General features: G+C 37.6%; 1 protein-coding gene across 3 annotated transcripts; it reads left to right on the forward strand.

Annotated features, from left to right (window-relative positions):
• The first annotated feature begins 1,963 nt into the window (after positions 1 to 1,963).
• Positions 1,964 to 14,733, forward strand: LOC115768903 (delta-sarcoglycan). 3 transcript variants are annotated; one of them, XR_004018629.1, is made up of 6 exons: positions 1,964 to 2,031; positions 7,136 to 7,767; positions 7,828 to 7,948; positions 9,313 to 9,574; positions 12,386 to 12,503; positions 12,565 to 12,625. XR_004018629.1 is itself a non-coding variant. In XM_030713620.1 (6 exons), exons 2-6 carry the CDS (start codon positions 7,354 to 7,356, stop codon positions 12,965 to 12,967), a joined length of 1,110 nt encoding a protein of 369 aa, XP_030569480.1. In that variant the 5' UTR covers positions 1,973 to 2,031; positions 7,136 to 7,353; the 3' UTR covers positions 12,968 to 14,733. The 3 variants fall into 3 exon arrangements, 2 of the variants coding, with proteins under 2 accessions (XP_030569482.1, XP_030569480.1); XM_030713620.1 differs by lacking the exon at positions 12,386 to 12,503 and adding an exon at positions 12,779 to 14,733 and having other exon boundaries at positions 1,973 to 2,031; positions 12,565 to 12,688; XM_030713622.1 differs by lacking the exon at positions 12,565 to 12,625 and having other exon boundaries at positions 12,376 to 12,423.
• The last annotated feature ends 8,667 nt before the right edge of the window (positions 14,734 to 23,400 follow it).

Raw genomic sequence — 23,400 nt, forward strand, 5'->3', positions numbered from 1 at the left:
CATTATTTTTCTAGCAAACGTGACCTGTCACATTCAAGAACAAAATACAGTGAACAACAAGTTTTAAAATTACAAATTATATATGCATAAAATCCACAATGTCGGGGACACCAACTGTGCCCGCAAGCTGACTCCTTGGCCCGAGAGTACAATTAACAGCCATGTGGATGGTTTTGTATGCTTCTTTGTGAATAAAATGTAAAGCGGTATAGGACGGCCCAATTACAAGGGTTTTTGGTTGATATGTGGTTCCGCAAAGCCTCTGGGCAGATATGCCACGCCCACATATAAAGAATGCCTAGTCAAAAAGTGGGCGACGCTCTTAACAATGGGCAAAGATAAGAAGCAGAGCGGGCGCTTATAACTTTTTGTGTACACCTAATGTTAAAATAACGCCACTGCATCAGTTGTGGGCCGAATCCGGCTTTTCCCCTCCCTCCTCACCCTCACAGCGCTTTGGGTCCGCAACGCCCTTTAGCAGCTGTTGGAAGGAACAATTAAAAGGACCAAAGTGTTTGCAGCCCACGCATGCTATAGAGGTCTTAATGAAAAGCGCAAAAATTATGAACCCTGGCCAAAGATGAAAATGCTTTTAATTTGCAAACATGCTTCTGGGATACACAGTCTTACCCACAAAAAGGCGCACCAAGCCCAACCCCTCTTTTTCCTTTGTCCCAGAGAGTTAAAAGCTCTTGCATCCCTAATTACACACATGGAGATGACAAAAATTAATAATTTAACGGTTTTGAGAATACTTAATTCGACTGTGCATTTTTTTTTTCAAACACGGCAGCAACGGCATCCGAGCGCGCTCTAAATTAACTATATGATTATTCTCATAAGAACTGACGCGTTACGGGAGCCATAAGACTAGGTTGATGCATTATACGTATTTTGTTAAGTTTAATATACTTAACTGCAAATACTTGGCCAAATTTTAGGTAATCGCAAAGTTAGCAACGAAGATTGAAAACAGAGTTTTCCGCGTATTTTCGCACTTGCGGGTGGAGTTTTCCAAAACCCCGTCCTAGCGTTCATCTTCATCACATAAGTCAGTCAGGGCAAAACGTTTTTTATATCTCTTTCGTATTCTTAATTTTATTTCCACTTCTCAACGGATTATAAATATTTCAATACACTCTTTGAGTGAACTTGTAAAATTAAAAATTATCAATATGAAAATAACAAGTACTAAATAGTCAATTTTTATACCCTGAACCCATTAAAAATGGGTATAGGGGTATATTGTATTTATGCAAAATCCAAATATATGTAACAGGCAGAAGGAAGCATCTCCGACCCCATAAAGTATATATGTATATTCTTGATCAGCATCAATAGCCAAGTCGATCTAGCCAGACAGACGGAGTCTGTCCGTCCGTCCGTATGTATGAACGCAAGGATCTCAGAACCTATAAGAGCTAGAGAAATTTTAGATGTAGATGCTCCTAGTTCCTAGTTCCTAGTTCCGATAATCGATTACTTACTCCGTTTCCAAGCAAACGGACGGACAGACAGACGGACATGGCTAGATCGACTCGGCTATTGATGCTGATCAAGAATATATATAGTTTATGGGGAGAAGCTTTCTTCTGCCTGTTACATACATTTGGATTTTGCACAAATACAATATACCCTTATACCCATTTTTAATGGGTTCAGGGTATAATAAAGGCAAAGTTTGAGCATTGGAAGAACCACGTGTTGAATGCGCCAAATGTAAACAAACCAGCAAGGGCGAAATGCCGAATGGAGCCGATGAGCCGAAGCTCAGTGCTCGCAGCCAACCTACCAAGGCGAGCGATAGCCCGAAATTTGAGTGAAACTTTTTGCCAGCATTCGGCAAAAGCTTTGCGAACCGGCCTCTTCGCGACCGACAGTGCCAGCCAGTGCCAATTTCAACTGGCTGCAGCCGCAGCGGCCACGGAAGTGTTGATGTTCCGCCAAAGTTAATGTGCCGTCAGTTGTTTTGCAAACGTTCGCAACGTCAGTACACTCGGAATCGTCACTCCAGGTTGAACACACTTACAAGTAATTGTTATGTGGTCAAGATGCGCTAATATCTCTGTCTCGGTTAATTTTTTTTCTTCAACGATTTTTTGCATTAGGCTTGTGACAATTTTTTTTTCATTGCCGCAATGGATTTTATTATGACATCATTGTGATTTAAGTGTCAATTTGTATTGCCTCTTATTTATACGCGTGTCAAAGGTCTTGATGAACAAAGATCGCATTAAAAACTGTGTCAGCAAAAAGCTGGAAAAAAAAACAGATGAAATTTGTCGACGTAGCTGTTGATGCTGATCAACGATATTTATTTTGTATATCAATTTGTGGCGTCTGTCATTTACATTAAATAACATATAAATATAAAAAAATACCACAATATTTTTAAAATTGATCCACTGAAAGAAATAGGCAACTTCAAACTTATCCACTATAAATACGTAAATATATGCAAAGAAAATATAATCGTTCCTTTTGCAAAAAATGTACAGCTCAACCAAAAGGGAAAATTAAATTTGTGATAGTGTGTGTTGGAAAAATTTGGGGCTTATTGTCCGTACGCGTGATATGAATAAAAATATTTTTCGGACAATCAGATACTTGCTCAAGTCCTTTGTCGAAATAAACTATTTGTACTGTTACTTAATTTTATTCACTACAACAACACCTTTAAAAGGCACATCATGTAGCTAGCACAAAATAGCAGCTGAACTTGCCTGCCCAACTAGGGTCTCTGTGCATATGGATAATATGAACACCGCCACAATACGTGTCCGACCTCTATGAACTCATGCGAACATGTGTGTTTGCTGTTGTTGATAACTTAATAGCAGGACAATGCAATGCTTTTCATTTAACAATAAATGGCCAAGTGTCTGTATGCCTGCTTGTGGGTCGCCGACTGCTATGTGGCCCTTCAAAGCATGCTTCCCGTCTAGTTATTGCCTGAAATAAGCCCACTTCGCTTAGAATTACCCATTGTCAAGGACTTTTGAACAACTTTATATAAGTTTCCGTTTCCGAAAGTTTGCACACATTGCCAAACATACTCGCATATACGAGCACCCTACAGCACCAAAGAGTCAACATGCCTACATGCATATGTTAAGAAGAGTTAATCGAATGTCCCGATATACACATATATATACATATATACATATATATATATCACCAACATATATTTAAATATAAGTTTATGCTCCTGAAAAATTGTATGTTGGACCACTAACTCCTATAGCGTGCTTTTTGAAACTGTTGGAAAATCTTTCCTATATTTTCCATGTGAAACAACTCATTATTTCACAAAGAACAAAAAATAAATTGAAGATTGAGAAATAAAACCACGTATATCTTTATTAAAATATATAAGATCTTGGCCCACTCAGCTCAATTGACTAAAAAACGAAAAGCAATTTTTTTTAAATATTTTTTTTGAGCTTTATCTAAATTTTCAAAAATCTAGAAAATATTATGTGATTAAGGTTATTCAACTACTTTCATAAAATAATTTATCGTTGCAAGGGCTTTTATATGGTGTGGATGTCGGATCCGACTCGCTGTGCCTTGGCATGGGAGCCATGTAGTGTACAAAAGTGAATGTACTTTGTTAGGCGATATTCTGGGACTAGCTGAAGTAAACAACACCTACGAGCGCTGTCTGCTGCAGCCGAATACTTTGGAGCATATGTTGCATTTGCGGCAATAAAAACGTGTAACAACAACAACGATGCGAACATGCAACATTAACTAAGCGGCAACTATATCTGTAACTTAACTAAAACTAGACGTACGTGCTAGCAGCCGTCGCTTCCATTTTCCACCTTCCGCTCTCCACTGCCACTGCAACTAATAGTTGCTGTCCTTATTTCCGCCCAGTAAACCTTTTGCTCGCCATTCGAGTGCGTGTAATAACCGGCTGTCTGCAGATACTAAATCAACTCGCTGGGTATTTGCATTCGGGCTCTAGTTACCGCTCACAGAGCACGTTCCCCGACCGCCATTACGCCGGTCTGACTGCTTGTCCAAGTTCTTTTTTGAGATTATGGGTATGTATGTATGTATTATGAAAACGTTTATATACAAACCCCATGTACCGCCCAATATTATCTGGCGCATACACAAAGTCTGCGCAGTTGCATGCAGTTCCTATCTCTTTACTTGCAAATAAAACTCCCTATTAGTTTCGCAAAGTATTCTCTAGAGTATCGCCATCGACCACTGTAATTTACTATATGATCCCCACCAATAAATTATTTAATATAAAACCAAACCAAAGCAACTTTCTCGTCAGTCTAACTAAGCAAATATCACGACAAATCTTTGCGGATATTTAATAAAATGATATTATTTGATTGAACTCGACCAGAAAACTATTTTAAGACTATTATGGCCTTTATACCCATTTTCAATAAGTTTAGAGCGTAAAAATAAGTGGATGTGTTGCCTAACGCCTATTCCAGATTCCGATTTTCACGATTCTGGTCACAAGTGGGGCGTCCATTTAAGCAGACGACGGCCTTAACAGGACAATAAAATTGTCTATTATAAAAATAAAAAACAAAACACAATTTTAATCAATTCAAGTCCGCTTTAGGCAATAGAAAAAAATGATGTACACATTTTTTAAGATTGATAGATACACATTTGTAGAAAATAATTTGAATTCATTTAAATTTCTCTTTTCTGTTGTCAGTGTTCATCGCACCAATGACCGCAGATACTGTCATCGGCAGTGCTTAAGCCCTAAAAATGTTCATTTGTGAGATTCTTTGTTGGATATTTAATTGATTTGGTTCAATTGTTTATTATTTTGACCATTTCCTTTTAGCTCACATATAGATAAGTAGTTAAGCCGCAATTAAACATTTCCGGCTATTCAAACAACTTCCAAACATTTTAAACATTTATATATACATATATAAAGATTTATGCAATATTAAGAAATAGTATACAACGGTCTCTAAACTATTAACAGAAATCTTCAAAGACAATCGGCGAAAACCATTATTTTTAATTGACTTGTTTACAATATGTTGTATTTATTGCGTAATTTTTAATTCACTTCCAAATTCTATAAACAGTTTCTTAATTGCCAAATAGCATTGAATAAACAAAAACAGAAGGATCCAACTGCAACACTTCTAATGCATACTAATAAAATAAGAATTAATTCACTGGTCGAATCATTTTCCATCCCAATCAGCAAATGGGCAGGAAAGGCTTCTAGCATATATACAGTATGGAGAAAAAATAAGCGTCTATTTTATAAAAATGATAGTAATGCAGGATTATAAAATGACTTCAGGTATATCAATTAAATAAATGTGTTGCAAAATGCTAGCACACATTCAAAATTAAACCATAAGTCACACAATAACGCAATGTTCTTGCGAAATATGTGAAAATAAGTCTCAAAAACGAAACAAAAACGAAAAGCAACACATTTAATTCTACATTTTTATTAGGCGAACGAAATATGTGTGTTTCATTGCTCACACTGTTCTCGCAGTGGCCATGAAAAGCCACATGAGAGCTACATATACAAATTTTCTAAATTTAGATTATTTTCACTTCTGGTTTATTTTTAATTGACTGGACATGGCGTTTAAAACTAACTTTTCTATTCAAGTCTCTAGACTATTATAACTAAACTGAACTGGTAACCCAAACAACAAATAAAATTACTGTTCTCTTTAAAAGAAAACAGGTTTTACTTCGTGCTGCTCAATTGATATATTTTTGAGTATCGCGAAAATGTATGCATCCACATTTTATTCATTTAAAACAGTTTTCATATTCTGATCACAAAATGCAATCGAGTATATCAGCATTGTACAATTTCTTTCTCTTTGTCCGCGGTGTGTCTTCTGTGCGTATGAGCGATATTTTTGAAGACTAAAGGTAGACAATATAAACCTTCCACAGTTTTCGAGCTAGAGTCATTAAATTTCGCATGTAGATAACTGATGAACTCCTTCAAATTGCTTTAAGGTCACTGTCTATAACCCAGTCAGAGTAACTAAACTCATAATTAGCTATTATTTCGCCTTATTCATACTGTTACAGAGTATGTCTCAGTCAGTTGCTCCCGACTGCAACGTTCCTTCTTGTTTTTTATTATTATTTTTGTGATTTCTTTTGATGAAAAAACTTAATAAATGCGCAAAATTGTTACTTGCCGATGGTGCTGACAGCGCTCATGCAAGTGAATGCATCAGATTATGTGCATGCACATGCATCTCTGCATCCTGCTCTGTCCTTATTTAAGTATCTCACTGTCTCACACAAAAATATTCATGCGTATATATGAATGCACAAATGCATATTTTGATATGCAGTTGTGCATAATTTAACAATTGCACGTGTGAAGTCGCCATCCCTAGCAGTTGATGCCCCACATAAGCCATCAACAGAAGGGACTAGGCAACAACAGGAGCATCAGAGCATCAAAGATGGGAACGAAAACTGTAATTTAATCGCAGCTCATCCGTCAGTCAGTGGGATACATCATAGTTGGGAATGCATACTTACATATAAATTGAATGTACATTATGTGTGCGAATGTTAAATTATAGAGGGTCTCATATCAATATTTTATACCAATGTTGAGATCATTTAAATTTCCTCAGACACTTGTTACAGAAGACATTTTCGACACAATTATTAACAATAACTATAATAACCGGTGTTCTCTGTATTACATCTCCATGTCTACATCTAGCTACAGAAGTCAGTTGATAAAAAAACGCTTAGTTAAAAATTTACGATATTTAAAAATGCAAAAATGTTTTAGATGCACATTGTTGAGTGGGTTTTACTTCTGGTTGAAAAAAATATAAGATCCTGAAATAGCCACATATTTGAACGATAATATTAAAATCTAACCTAGATAATATTTTTTGAAAACTATTAGAAACTACTGGAACGAACCATCATGTTGTTATAGAAAGTTCTATTATCCCATTTCATACATAAATCATCAGTTTTGATACATTTCTAATAAACTTGAGAACTGCCCTTTTCGCAGTCGAGCATTGTTTAACCGATTCTATTTCACATTTTTTGGCATTGTTTCTTACTTAATATTAACATTGAAATATTTTATTTAACAAAATTGTGTCCTTTTCAGGTTCTTATTTACAGTTGGAGTATATTCACGGCAATCACACAATTTTAAAGAAAAAAATAAAATTTAAACCAAAATTTGATTGGCTTAAGCTAATCCATCGGCTACGTAATTAATATGGACGGCGTAGAGCGCACACAGAAACAACGCGAATCGGTAAAGTAATAAAACAAAAAAAAAAGAAAACATTGCAACCGGGCCAGGAAAATCAATTGATTGCGATGCTAGCCGGTGGCAGCGCAGAAATAGGAGTTTGTAGAGCAACTACAACTACACCAGCGTTAAGGGGACAACAGCAGGCTGGAGCAACGCCCAAACAAATGCGTAAAGGTAAAGCCAGCCAAATGGCTAGTGGAAGTGGCGGCGCATCCGCTAAGACGGCAACCATAATGATGGCCAAGACCGGTGTTGACAGAGGAGGGAGTCGCAGTGTTATGGCCGGCGGAAAAGGTTTATCTGTCGGTGGCAACAAGCAAGAAAATGTGGGTGGTTTTGTCGATGGAATCGAGACATATCTTGGCCTAATCGGCTGGCGTAAAAAGTGCCTATATACATTACTCCTACTGCTAATGCTTCTTATTATAACAAACCTGGTACTGACCCTATGGATACTCAAGGTGATGGAGTTTTCAACAGTAAGTACAGACATTCTCCAAATCGTCTGCATATTGGCTCATACAATAACACCTTTTCAGGATGGCATGGGTCAACTTAAAATTGTTCCCGGGGGCATCCAGCTCACAGGCCAAGCGGTAATTATGGACATGCTGCGGGCATCCACTATACGCTCTAGGCACGGACAGCCAATATCCATTGGTAAGTAATCCGGTTGACTACTTAAATATTTAAAACGAATACATCTTAAGTTATTCATGTGATTGGGCAGGTGTTTTAATACCGAAAAAAATATATATGAATATTCAGTTTCTTTTTTCTTTTTCCTTGTTTGTTTTCTTTATATTCAAATTAAACGAGTCTACAGAATTTCCGATGTCGAACATAATATTTACAAATTTTAAGCTTAAAAGTTTTTGACTATTGCTTACAAATTATTTTTTATTTATTTATTTTTATTTTTTTTTTGAGAAAAGATTTTTAATCAAAAGAAACCCACATATTTATAAGGTTATCATAGAGAGACTTTAAAATCCCCTACCGGATTAACATTCCAATTACATATCTGTAACTTCTGTACTTTTAACAGTTTTAAGTATTTTAGAGTATTTATTCTACTTGTCCACGTACATAACATACTGACAAATTTAAATCAAATTTTTTTGTTTAAATATTCTTGACCTCTGTATGGTACAAAAAACCCTTTGCCGAACTTAACATCTGCTCCCCGACTTCGATGCGTTTATAAGGACTGCATAATTATTAGTCTTTCTTTCACGCTCTAAATCCGAATCAAGCAGTCCGATTTGTATTCCTCTAAGCCCCTACTTAAAGGTGACTGCTCCAAAGTTGAGCCTGGCTACGACAAATGTGCGCCGTTGTCACATGAGCCATAAATCAGCAGATTCACAGATAGGCACCTGGCAAAAGCATGCCAAAGCGGAAGACCTAAAGCGTTCATACACACCTTTACAGTGTGTATATGTATATGTGATATGCACATACACACACTTATGTGTATGCAAACACTGTAAATTTAAAGGGACAAGCGGAGGTGGTATCTAATCAAATGAGATCGAAATCGCGTCCTGGAGGAATCACGCATTGTACAATTACGGATAATCTCCATGTGTGAGATCCGTAGCTCAGCCAAAGAAAACAAATACAGGAAGAGTCACGGTCATACAGGAAAAATTTTATTCAATGACAGACAGACACACGCAAAGGGGAATATCGTGTGAAATCTGATTTAGATATAGTATTTACCGGCTTGCCTGAAATTTCAATTTTTATTTACCCTTATTCGAACCTTAACCAGATTGGCTGGCCAAACAGCTGAACCCAAAAACAAAGCAAACCATATTATTTTGGAAGATGTTTTGTTGTAAACCAATTTAAAAAAAAAAATATTACATTTGCTGCCAGCTTTTCAGTTCTGATATGTTTTCTTTAAACTGCGATTAAATCTTACTGTGATCAGTGATTAAAATATTGCCAAAAAAACATATTATTCAAGTTTTCTGTATTCAATTTTTTCTTTCCAACATCTTGGTTGCCATCAACAGAATCCTCACGTAATTTTTCAATCAATACACGTGACTCAAACGGTGTGCTCGAGAATCATTTATTCTTAGGGCACGATAAGTTTGAATGTCTGTCAGCGGGATTTCGCATCAACGACACCACTGGACGAAATTTATTTTCCGTAAATCGAAATGAAGTCACAATTGGGGCGCATACGTTGCGCATCGAGGGCGAGGGTGGCGCCATCTTTCGGGAGTCCATACAAACGCCGCACGTGCGTGCTGAGCCGGGCAGGGAGCTCAGGTAAGTGTTGAGAGGAGCAATCCCTACAATATATATACATAATCGGGGCTCAGATCAGTTATACTTTACCAGACATCATAGAACTTTGAGTTAGTAAATCTTTTTTCATTAAACATAAAACCAACAATGATAATCAATTTATTCAAAATTGTTTTCCCCAACCGACTGACTGACTGGTTGGTGATCAACGCTCAAAGTAATTTAGTTGGCGTAATTTAATCAATCGAATGCTCTCTATTAACAAGAATGTAAAACAACACAACAACTTTTCGTCTACAGGTGGTCCCTAAGACTCAATACGCTTCTTGCTATACGTCAGACAGCAAGCTTTCTGAACATAAACAAAACTTAGCCGAAAAATCTTGTTTCTTTTAGGCAAACTTTTTTAGAAGTAGTCCCATGATGAATAAAGTTCGCCCACATGTTAGGATCAGAGTGAATCTTAATGTTTATAAGCTTAGCTAAAACTTAAAAAAAAAAAACAAAACAAGTAAGAGGTTCTAGTCGGGAGCTAGGAAGCTAGGGGATACCCTGAAACCTCTTATTCCAACACCAAATTCTGCTCGCGCCGCTCGTTTGTAGTAATAAAGATAAATTAAATAAAAAAATGTTCCCTTGGCAGAGTTCGAACTCGCAACTAAGCGCACTACTTGGCGCCGTCTTCACTCAACAGGCAGAGCACAAAAAAAAAACACAGTTTCCTCGGCGGGGCACGAACTGGCGACAGACCACACCACATGCCACCGCCCCTACTCAATACACCAATAATCAAGTCTCAGTGAGAAAAAAACCAATTAAAATAGTAGCACAGAAAACAATACAATCGCAATTACAATGTTCTTGATAGAATTCGAACCAGACGCGCATGAATGTGTATGTACACATATATACAAAAATTCTTCTTCTCTTCTAGAAAACAAAAACGGTCTTAATGAAATTTTCTACAGTATATCTTATTGTGCCATAGAATATATATCCTCAAAATGTCAATTGCATTTAAATTGGTAGCGGGGAGGTGGCAATAGGTAAAAAATGAAAGATACTGGATATACATATACTATTCTAGAATAAACATATCAAATTTGGTGACCTTAGCTCTTAATAGTTACCCTATTTGCTCAAAAAACAGGATGTCGATATAAATTTTTATCGATTGCTTGGAAACGGAGTAAGTTATCGATTATCGGAAACAAACTCCATCTGCGCTGGCACTAAGATGACCTACATCGGGACATCGGACAGACAGACAGACGGACATGGTTAGATCGACTCGGCTATTGATGCTGATCAAGAATATATATACTTTATGGGGTCGGAAATGCTTCCTTCTGCCTGTTACATACGTTTACATTTTGCTCAAATACAATATACCCTTTTAACCCATTTTTAATTGGTTCAGGGTATACACATTGACGCATTATCTCGCCAATAGCCAACCAAACCTACTCTGAGTTAAATACCTTATAAAAATACTAAATGCGTTACACATTTCATCAAGACTAAAAAAAAATAAATAAGCTTATGGAATGCCACAGAAAAATTGTTCACAGTGTCGAAATTCAACAACAGCAATAAATTTCGTAGAATCCATATCCCACATATCTTACATACAGATGTATATATGTCGGCACACACCAAACACATTAATCGGGCACGGAAAAATCACAAAAATAAAAAATTAAAAACAAACACCTAGCGCGCCCCCATTGCCCGCGCTGTTACCGCTCACCTGTGTGTGTCAACGTCACCATCACCTTTGCGGCGACAACAACAACAGCAATCCCAACACAAAACGCAAACACTCACTCGTGAGGTGTTGGCATGTAGCTTGTTGAAGAGCGAAAATATTTACACACGGCCGTGCACACACTACACATGCATGCATACATCCATACATCCACACAAACAAACACATAGATACTCTGAGCGATGTTGTGGGGATCGCCATTGAATTCGACATCAGTTGGGACGACTGAATTGAAAAGCGCTCTAGGACTGATTCTTTTTTTTTTTTTTATTGCTAGGGAATCGTTGCGTCAGTATTGGAATATTATGGTGATAACTCGCGTTATTCAATGACCAGGCGTATGTTTTCCGGTCCGAGTATGGGTTTAAGGTGGGAACTGTGTGTGTACGGACCATTAACGGCACAGCTATGCTTGCAATAACGTTTACATTGACAAATTTGCTGATGACCGATATGCTTTTTCATAAAAATGTACAAAATTGTACGATGTGCGGACAGCATTTGACCAATTAACAATAGTATCAAAATAGTTGAATTAAAGTGCCATAATTTTGTTTATAAATGGCGTCCCGAAATGCACACAAAATTTTAATTTATCACCATTTGGTGTTGTCAACCAAAAGAAAAATACAATTTGACAGCGACGGCTTGCGATTAGTAAAAATAAAACATCCGGATCAGTATCAGCTGCCGAAAGGATCCCTCGGAGCGAACGCACCGCACTTAATATACCTTACTTGGGATGTTAGTTCTTGTCTAACTATTGTCAATTAAAATTATCGATAATTCCTGTTATTTGCCCAAAGCAATAAACATAGCTAGTTATCTATCATATTCATATGTATTATAAAAGCTAGAAAAACCATACATTCTTTGTACTCAATTGGACATACTCAATTGCTGCTGAATTTGAACCGGCAACCTGCCACTTTTTGTCAGACGCTCAGACACCTATTCTTAATGAAGTTATTACACTTATTACACACATTTTATACTTATATTGTTGCATTGGTGTTGGTGTTTTCCTCAACTTGGGGGTCTAATTTTGAAAAAGTCCGTCCTAGTGTTTACCATAGACCAAAAAGGATCCCCAATCGGCCGTCAGGGCAAACATTTTAAACATAAGGATGCAAAAAGTCAGTTGGTTAAACAATCCTACATTCATGTAATGCCAAGTGCCTAGTATGTAGCCTACTGTCATTGCTTTTGTTTTTATTATTTTAACTTTTTGAGTTATTTGCAGACTAGAGTCGCCTACACGTCAATTAGAGATAACTGCCGCAAAAGATATTAATTTACAATCCCGAGCCGGTGGCATTGAACTGTTAGCTTTGGAGGACGTCAAGTTGCGTGCACTCGATGGTAGCGTAAGTATAAATATATCTAGACCACACTAGCTACTGCTAGACAATCAATCTTCATTTTCTGCTGTTCCTACAACGACACCGATAAAACAGGTACGGTTGGAGTCCTCGAAAATAGTTATGCCAAATTTGCGCACTGCACAGCCACCCATACTTGGCTCTGCCCAGAGTCGAGATCACATGCATCGAGTCTTCCAGCTGTGTGCCTGCTTTAACGGGAAGCTGTTCCTGGCAGCGCCCCATTCGATATGCGCCGGTGACGATTCAACTGTCTGCAGATGATTAGTTTAGGTGGAAATGCATTCGTGAAAAATGGGAAAAGTCAGTGGATACATATTTTCTCCAAAATTTAAGAAAAGTGTCATAAAATGAAAAACTTTCAAAAATTCATAACATTTTGTTGTATTAACAAAATTGTATTTTTACAGGGGAAATAGCCCTTGGATACACATTTTTGCGCAAATATTTTTTTGAAACTAAGAAAATTGTTCATTTTATGGCAATTTTCCAAAGTGTAGCAAACAATTTTTTTTTTGAGTGTACGTATATAAGGAAAATGAATTTATATAGCAATGAGCATATATAGATTTGCAAACATAATTATAGAATATATATAGAGCATAGTGCATCATATGTAATTGGTATTCACATGAGTTGTATAATATACAACATATACACACATACTGGCAAACATTGTACATACAAATAAGTTTTAAATACATATGTATCTATATAAATGTACACATAATCACATGCATGCATAAAGCAGATGCCTATTTGGCAATCGTATAATAACTTCCAAGCTGGGCAGGCAAATTACAAATATGCAAATTATTATTGGCAGCAAATAATTTACTTAACAACGAGGAAAAACGCAGCATTGGTTTGTATGAAATACTTACTGACAGGGGCCTATAGTAATTTTTTGAGTTAAGATCATACAATACAATATATATTTAGAACAATATATACATATACAAGTATACTACAAAAACCATACTTAACTTATTACACAAATAATTATATGTGCAAACTGGAGTAGAGGCCGTTAATTGCGATCACAATTACACTGAAGAAAAGTACGTACTTATAACAAAAATAAAGCCTATGCATTATTGTTTCTGTTAAAAATATACAAAATTATCTGAATTGTGCTAATTGTAGTATCTGTGTCTATAATTAATTCAACTAAAACACTAAGATTCCAATTATAGGGGTGAACCTAATGAGACCCCCTCTACCACATATGAATGCATATATGAATGGATACTGAACACGAGAACAAAATCGAGAGCTTCTTGCACTTGCACTTTGTGTACATGCGTTAAAAATATATCAGCATACGAAGTCTACAAATAAGTAATACATGTAAGAGTAATCGTAATTAACAAATGTGAGGTTTAACTTATAGGCACATAAAACTAACCCATCATGAGCCCAATAATAACTAAAATGGTGCCTCTTTTTTAACAAAAAGGACCAGAATAATATTTCATTTTCTGAATATCCCATATCCCAAACTTTGCAGCTTTACTCAGCTTATTTCCATCGCATGAAAGTAACTTTCAAAACTATCATTTTCCTGATAATAATTAATTAAGCTTAAGTAATCACAAGTAATATTCCAGATAGCGGGGTCGTCCATACGTTTGAACGATATATTCATATGAATGTACACGTGCATATGCCTCGTGCAGCGATACTTAATATATAAAAAGAACCAGAATAAAAGCTTATGTACATAGAAAATAACAGAAAGATCGGAAATCTGCAAAAACGAATGTAGCAATTGTTATATGCCAACAATAAATATGAAAAAACGAATATTAATCACAATACGAAGACAATGAAATATCATCCAATGAACTATAAGAGCTATTTATGTAGAAAAATGAATATGGATAGGATGTTGAAATATTGCCGTTATTTATATGTATGCATATGTATGTATGCCTATTAGAGTACATAAAACATTTTAAACAAAAATGCTTTTAAATGGGAATTAACGAGTATATTTGTAATATTCTTTGTTAGTAAAGTAGATGTCTTTTTTTTGCACGATAAGTTTATATACATATATATAAATAATAAATATATATATACATATGAAAACCATATCAGCAATATACATTTGTATTTAAAAATAAATAAATAACACAAACAAATAAAATATATATATACATTAGAAAACAAAAAAAACCAAAACCCAAAAAAAAAAAAAATAATAATAACCTTGCTACTGGCTCCTGCAATTGGCTGAACGAACAATATTTTTATTCGACGACAAGGATTTTGCGCAGTTTTTACAGCAAAGCACTCAAAACGCTGCATGCACCGAGGCAACGACTACGACGACTCAAGCCGAGCGTTTGGTTGGTTAACGCCTTCTTCTAGCACCACTTCAATTGAATTCAATGGCATTTGAAGTGCTTTGTGGGTGCGTCTAAGCGAAAGCGGCACCGAGGACCCTCCAGGCTCAAAAATCATTTGTGGGAGTTGTCGACGAGCAGCCGAAGGCAAACACAACTCGCACGACGCTTGTTCGGCCCGCTAGTTCGTTTTAGCGGCTTTGAGCGCAAATTGAGTTACTTTTTGAGCTAATTTTCTACCGATGTAACAACCTGAGTCAAAGTCTGGCACCTGTTCAAAAAAGCTCTTTAAAATTGTGTATACGTAAATACAACCGGGGCAACTGACTGCGCAATGCTTTGTGTGCCCTGCAATATCAGCTTGGTCGAAAAGAGTTCTTCTAATTATTGCTGACTATAAGACTCTAACCGCAGAGGATTTTAAACTGTCTCGTTGAGAAATATGGAGATTTGTATTTTGTAGGGCGGGACGATAGTGCAGCAAAATGTCTTATTCAAGTATGCATGTGTATATATTTACTTGGAAGTCGTTTAATTTAAGATGTTCGAAAAATTTTAATTTAAACGTGCGTCGGATATGGCAACCAATTTTTTCCTTTTCCACAGAATGAAATTATCCATATTGTATCTTAGGTAGATACGTCCACATATGTAGTTGAAAGTCTCTGAATTTCTCTAAGTCGAAAAAATTGCAAGCCAATAAGCTTCATCTCACTTCTGCATAGAGCATAACAATTTTCATATAATGCATTATTTGAAAAAGCTAAGGCTTGAAATTTGTCAGCACTTGGCATCATTTGAATTACTATTGAAATAACTTAAAACAAGTAGGAGGTTCTAGTCGGGAGCTTCCGACTAGGGGATACCCTGAACCCTCTTATTCCAACACCAAATAAATTAATAAAAAAAGTTCCCTTGGCAGGGCTTGAATTTGCAACTGACCGCATTACTTACTGTCGACTCTACTCAACAGTCACACCAGCAAAAAAAAAAAATAATAATACTTTCCCCGGTAGGGCTCGAACTCGCGACAGACCGCACCACTTGCTATGCCTCTACTCAGCAGCCACACCAACAATTATGTACTTATAATAAAAAAAATAACTAAAATAACATTACAAAAAAAAAGATGCAATTACCATGCTATTAGAATGCGAAGCAGACGCGCATGAATGTGTGTGTGTACATGTATACTGAAATTCTTAAAGCTGCTGCCCCATTCAATTGCGCAGTTGCATATAACTTTGGTTTTTCTTAACCGATCTTTATGAAATTTTCTACAGTATATCTTATTGTACCATAGAATATTTGTGTATTCTGAAAAAATCAATTGAATTTAAATTGTGGTTAAAATTGGTTGGCAATAAAAGTTGGGTTATTAACTTGATTTATAGCTCTGGGGTGGTAGCGGGGAGGTGGCGAAGGCGATATGAAATGAAAGATACTTGAAATATCTATATTCTAGAAGCAACATATCATGTTTGGTGGCTCTAGCATTTATTATTTACCCAATTTGCTAAAAAATTGCTTGGAAACGGAGTAAGTTATCGATTATCGGAAGCAAACTCGATCTGCGCGGGAACTAGGAGCATCTACATCAAAAATTTCAAGTCTCTAGCTCTTATAGGTTCTGAGATCCTTTGACTCATACATACGGACGGACGGACGGACGGACGGACAGACAGACGGACATGGCTAGATCGACTCGGCTATTGATGCTGATCAAGAATATATATACTTTATGGGGTCGGAGATGCTTCCTTCTGCCTGTTACATACATTTGGATTTTGCACAAATACAATATACCCTTATACCCATTTTTGATGGGTTCAGGGTATAAGAAAAACGAAAACATAAATTGAAATTGTTTTACCTATTAAAGTATTTTGTATAGTTCGATTTTAAACGCTGTAACTTTCTGTACTGGGCTTAATGCTTAGACAGCTTTGATTGCATCAGCTTGGCAGAGTACACATATGCCATACATTCATACTGTTTGATTGATTTTCATAAAAATGAATTATCGGACGAGATTGCCTATGATAACTAGTTAAGGAACAAGCAGGTCATGAATAAAATATTCTGTTTTCGCTTGCCTATAGTTTTTTAGCTCCCCTCGTATAATTTTGAATGCGTTTGTGAGTCTGCCACTTTACACGTTATATGTATTTAGTATTCCATTAATATTCTAAAAGCCGCTTTTGTACTTTACTTCGCATCATTGGCGCAGTTGCATGTTGTTCCTTTTTTCTGCATGGCGAGTATGTATGTGTTTAAGGATGGAAGGATGTTGCCCAAAATGTTAAACAAGCAAGTAGTAATCGCATACAATTTTCTAATTACCTTACCAACACACACACATGCACAGATATAGCGCTTTGGAAACTTTCCACTCCGAAGTCTAGCATCTGTTGCCCGGGATGGGGTTGAACCAGCGGCTAGGTTGGGTTCTGGGGTGGGTCCGGGCCCCGGTTCCGGGTCTGGGTCTGGGTGTTCGGCAGACATAGCTGTCCTGACTTTTTCGTCTGCATACATGGATATCAAGAAGTTGGAATTTTAACGCATAACTCAACTGTAAGTGGCGCTTGTCTTAAAATTTCAATGAAAACACCTCAGAGCAACACATGACACAGACCATTAATTTTTTAAGTTGCAGCCCAGCCCAACATCTGCACGGACATTTAACAACGAAAGTCAGGCAAGGAGCACTTGCCCTCGTTTACAGAGTGTGGAGCAACAGTTGGCCAACGGTTCCCAAAATGTCTGTGTGTTAACTTGCACCAAACCTGACAATTAAGTATGCATGAAAGTGGCTGCGAAACACCGTTGCAGCTAATAGGATTTGGCTGAAACATGGTATCAAATTAATTGTTTCATTTGTCTACAAAAAAACCTATATCATACATGTTGTACTGATATACCCCGTGAAAATGGGCAGTTGGGTACATATGGAATCTTTGACTGTTATCATTATAACCTTTATAAATTAATTGATAGATATATATATGAACAGCGTTAACAGCAGAATCGATTAAGCCATGTCTATCTCTCTGTCCGTCCTTGTATATGATCGCATCTATTTCAAAGACAATAAGAATTAGAGACCAGCCAGCCTTTGTTTCAAATCATTATTTAAGTCATGTCTCGATTAATTCGATAAAAATCGATGACAGCAAATTTCGATGATTTTGTATATGTATGGAAGCTAGAATGTTTCCAACGGCAGCACTGGTATCTACTAACCGAATACTCCCCACCAGATCACGTTTATTTGTTCAGATTGTTGCGGCAATGAGGGCAAGGTCTATACCTATGCAATTCCTTATACGCACGAAACTTTGTGCAACATACACCAAAACTGGGACTGTACGTGCTCCTCTATATACACAAGTTCATTGTCTCAACCGACTTTTGAGTGGGCAATTATGTAAAACTGTTTTATGTTGTCAACCGTTAGAAGTGCTAGACGCTAGACAACACATATTTATTAGTCTTAGTCGTCGTGTTCGTCTTCACGTCGCTGAGGACATTTCCTCTTTTAAGCTCTTTACCCTGCTTTTAAGTGAGCAATTCCCGTGCATCTGTGTCTCAGTTTTCGTTGGTTTTTTGTAAGCACTCTTAACCATCATACACTGTATATATCTTTAATATCTGACAATTTATCTCTATATATTAAACTGGTTGTCCTGACAGACTGACTGATTGGCGACCAACGCACAGCCCACACCGTAAGCTGAAATTGTCACTGTACTTATCTTATGTGATGAAAATGCACGCTAAGACGCAGTTCTGGGAAATTCCAGACGCATGGGTGAACAAATCGCGAAAAGCGTTTGTATGCAACTTTTTTGTTTACCATCCGATCAGCTACAAACTCATTTTTTAAGATCTTTGTTCAAATTTATTTGAGGGGAGTTCCACACTTCACAAAAATTGCATTCTTCCATGATGGAAAGGGGGCTCAAAGATTTGGTGGGTGACGTTTGAGTTTCGCGCTCAAATTAATTTCCAAGGATCTATATGAAAAATAATTTGATAGGTGTTTCACACTTTTCGCAGACTCCAAGCTTCCTCGGTGGAAAATGCGTTTTAAAGATTTTTTTTGCGGTGATTAACGTTTTGCTTGATTTGCTTTAAAAACACGTCTTGTGTGGAGATTTTAAAAAACACCGTCTTAGAATGCACATACATCAGGTGACTATATTAAGAATTGTAGGTTCTTAGCCTTAATGGTATTTATTTATGTGGTTTTATTTATAGAGATTCATATACTACAGAAGGAGGTAAACTAAAAATACTCAGACCGAAACAATTTTAGACTTAGTTACTGTCTTATCTCCTTCTGTTCTGCTTGTCAACTATTGTTGACTATTTGTTGTATTTAATTTAAAAACTTCAATAATTGCTCATCATGGCTAACATGGGCATATCGCTACTTATTTTTGTGTCCTAATTATTTTAGCACATGAGGTTTGTGTCCTTAAGCCTTACCTATTCGTAGAATATGATACATCTGCCGACCGCAATAGTGCATTCTGATGGCCTGTTGCTGCTATATTTTTTTAATGCTAACATTCCAACAACTCGTAAGCGTAATTTTACCATATTATAATGCATTTATTAAGTTATTAAATACATATGCTTGTATCGCAAGCCTCACATTGCAGCTGACAGCTAAACTGAGCACATGCTGGGTAGTGTGAGTTCTTCAGCCGTTTTGCCGTATCGTATCGCAGTGCTGGTGGTGCTGGTGGGGCTGGTGGGACAACAGGGGGGCTGGTTGTGGGTTGAAAAGCGCGCGTGTACACTTACGTTGCTTTAATTTATTTGCATGCAAACAGACAATGTAGTTGGAGCAAACGAAGTGCTGTTTGCTTGAAATACTCTCGCCTGTATATGTATGAAGCACATGTACATATATGTATGGTGAATATAAGCATACGAGTATCAAATGTGAGTTGCCAATTCGGGTAGCCCCTTGGAGTATGCAGCACTTTTGCGTTATGCGTGCAGCAATGGCATCATTGGCAAAGAAAACAAGTAGAGGGGCTCTCTCGTCGGGAGTGCCCGACTAGCAGATATCCTGAACGCCGAGCTGCCGATACAATAATATCCACTTCCTTCTATGCATAGATGCACATACTTCTTTGTATGTGATTATCTGATTATAGATTTCGAAAAAAAAAATTTTTTTACATTTATTTTGAGTTCACACAGACAGAGAGACGGACTCGGGTATTGATGTCGAGACAGATGGACATGGAGATACATTCGTCTGCATTCCGCATGCGTTGGCAACATACCATTATACCCTTTCGGCTATCTTTAAGGAGCTCAGGCTATAATAGGAAGCAGAGCAGAAACTAGTCGTTGCCGTTGGCGTTGGGTGTTCCGAGCGAGTGCTGCCATCCCGGGCGGGCCCGGGTGTCTTATCGGTGCCAGTGCTGGCGCCAGTTTCAGTCTGTCGGAATGTTGGGGCAAGCAGCACCTAAACGAATTTATGTCGTAATGAACGTCGGTTGGCGCATATCACGGTTCCTATCTGCGGCTTATGCCCGGCACATCGGCACTTCTTTCGCCGAGTGTTCGACTAGACCTAGGCACATTCCGCTGGCCACTTGCCACCTGCTTTTTTCTGTCTGATTAATGTCAGACAATATTTTTTTGAGAAATTCGGTAAATTCGAATAGTTATTCAAAATAGTTTTCTTGTGGGGTGCATCCGATAAGAAATAGTTCGTACCATTACTGGGTGCTTATCTGTTTTGAACCGAGTTTTAAAAGTTCATTCCCCTTCTTTCCTTTTTTTTTGTTTTTGGTAGATACCCTTTAGCAAGCTAAACAAGCTAAAACAAAACTGAGCCGCTGGCGTGCCCAAGGGTATCCTACAATTTGCTGTTTAAATTACGAGCTGTTCATTTTGTGAGTGCCGCGCTTAACTGTTTCCTCTTGTTTTAACTCATTGCTGTCGCTGTCCCTTACCCTGTCCCACCTGACTGCCACTTTTTGTGCGCTTTTTACGAGCTGCTGCCGGTGCCCGCTGTGCGCGAGTGCGTGTTAACAGGCAATTAAATCCGAATTACATTTTTGCTCCTTTCTACACGCCACTTGCTCCATGTATCCCCGTCTATATACAAATGTATATGTGTGCGTATGTGTGGGTGTATGTGTGTGGCTTTATAGGTGTGTGTGCTTGCCTTTTAAAAGTCAAACGGCAGGTGTGCCGCATAGCACGATTTGTACCCCAAATAGCAGCGATAAGACGTGCAGAAGTTAAAGAAGCCAGCTTGCCGCAGGACCTTACCATTCCGTCCTTGCAACCATTTGCACGTGCCAATTAAAGATAATTTTTAATTGCTGCCGCCAAATGAAGATTTATGTGCAAAGTATTAACTAATCGAACATAGTTCCTACTATAATTTGGCTTTAATTGAATTGAACCACACGCAAAAAGGTTAAATAACTTCCAATATGAAGACGCTTTGAAGCTTGACCGGTTTACCATTTACCATTTGAATCAAAATGTTGAATGCCTATCCCACGAACCGCAAAAAGTTTACCCAATTGAATTTCGTAGTTAACTTAGAGAACAAATAATAAAAATACTCCCTTTTGTGTGCGCATAAAATACACCGAAAGAAATTCTCTGCGAAGCTTATGAATGTGCGTGTCAAAGGCATATTTATTAAAAATTAAATTCGTTTTGTACTCAAATTAAGTAATTTCTCCAAATTAATAAGTTCAAGATCGCCAATTGTGGATTACCGATCCGCCTCTAATTAATTTTCGAATATCTTTGCAAAAATGTATTTGAGACGTGTATTACCCTTTTCGCAAAATTCACCTCTCCCAATGGAAAAGTGACATCTATAATCAGAAGTTAAGAACTCTACCCGGACAAGATCGTGAAACACTCTCTAGTTAATATAAAAGCAAGGACCACACACAAAAGTGTGTTGTCCAAAAATTGTAGACAAAAATGCTAGGCTATGGAATTTACATAAGTCTAGGTGTCCACAGTACGTGAAGTGCATTTGGCGTCGCACAAGCTCAGTCCAGCTCCATATCATTACTAAACGCAAATGAAGCCATTTCATACGAAACACATCATCGAAAGTGGGAAAGGAGAGAGAACTTAATCCTTTTGTGTACAAACATACGCTTCATCGTTTGCCCGGGTCCGGGTCGGGCTAAGCTAACAGCCAGTGGTGTGAAAATAGTGGGGCAAACGGAAATCAAATGGAAAACTCATGCATCGCACCAAAAAAAAAAAACACTTTTACGAACGCATTTCTATTGTCAGCGGTACTGTCGTGGCTTTCTCTGGGTAGAAACTTTGCTGTGACACTGTGACCGTGTGCGGATACGCGCCTTTTGTTTGCCGGCATTGTACGCATAGTTTTTGTCGTTCTTTCACTGTGTGAGCACTGGGAGCCTTTTTTTTATATACCCTGAACCTATTGAAAATAAGTTAAAAAAATGAAATCGTTTTGTGCAAGTGTATGTAACCGCCAAAAGGCAGCATCTTCGACCCCATAAATTATATGTACATATATAAATTCTTGATCAAGGCAACAGGTTGAGTCGATCTAGCTATGTCCATCCTACCGTCTTTTTTGGGGAAACTACAAAAGCTAAAGATCCCTTTCATATTCATTATATGGATAAATATCGACTCTGAGACGTGCTTTTTTAAACATAACCCGATAGTTATAAAGCGAAACACATCAAACCTGGTATGTTAGTTATCATATAATATATACCTGTAAAGAATATACTAAAATTGTTTTTCGAATGTGTGTTCGTGATCTACAGAGCATCTGTAAGTCGAACACTTCCGTTTAGAGCCCTCTTACTGGTTCTTATTTATATTTATGTATGTATTTTATTTTTGAGCAGCAACAGGAGCAGAAGCAGAATCAGAGCCACGCCGTTCACTTCATTTGCCTATACGGAAGAGTCAAGGAGTACTTCACATTGCCGGCGGCGGCTGCCATTGTTACTGCTGCTGCGGCTATGGCGGTTGCTGTTGCTGCTGCTGCTGGTGGCAGCAGTTAAAGGACCAACTTTTGTCGCTTGGTAATGATGGCATTTTAGCATTGTTGTTATTTCTGTTGCTGTTGTTGTTGTTAAAGTTTTGCACACAAGTTTAAACAAAGCAGCCGCCAGCCACATAAACAGTCGACAGGCGAAGCGTTGTTAGGTCAAACAACAGTAAGAGCAGCTGCAGAAGAAGCTGCCAGAAGACTGTGTGGCGGCATTCAGGCCCGCCCAATGCTGGCACCCACAAAAATAGCGGCGCCTGTCAAACTCAGTTATAGCTGGGCTCTGTTTGTGCAACACCAGC

Source organism: Drosophila novamexicana, unplaced genomic scaffold (assembly GCF_003285875.2).
Source record: "Drosophila novamexicana strain 15010-1031.04,08,12 unplaced genomic scaffold, DnovRS2.1 tig00002069-arrow-arrow-pilon, whole genome shotgun sequence".
In the NCBI taxonomy this organism is placed as follows: domain Eukaryota; kingdom Metazoa; phylum Arthropoda; class Insecta; order Diptera; family Drosophilidae; genus Drosophila; species Drosophila novamexicana.

Excerpts from the sequence above, each read along its gene's own strand:
- LOC115768903 (XM_030713620.1), top strand. The coding sequence starts at position 7,354 with ATGCTAGCCGGTGGCAGCGCAGAAATAGGAGTTTGTAGAGCAACTACA. Across the intron at positions 7,768-7,827 it reads AGGTGATGGAGTTTTCAACA|GATGGCATGGGTCAACTTAA; the intron begins GTAAGTACAGAC and ends ACACCTTTTCAG. Across the intron at positions 12,689-12,778 it reads TGCGTGCACTCGATGGTAGC|GTACGGTTGGAGTCCTCGAA; the intron begins GTAAGTATAAAT and ends CCGATAAAACAG.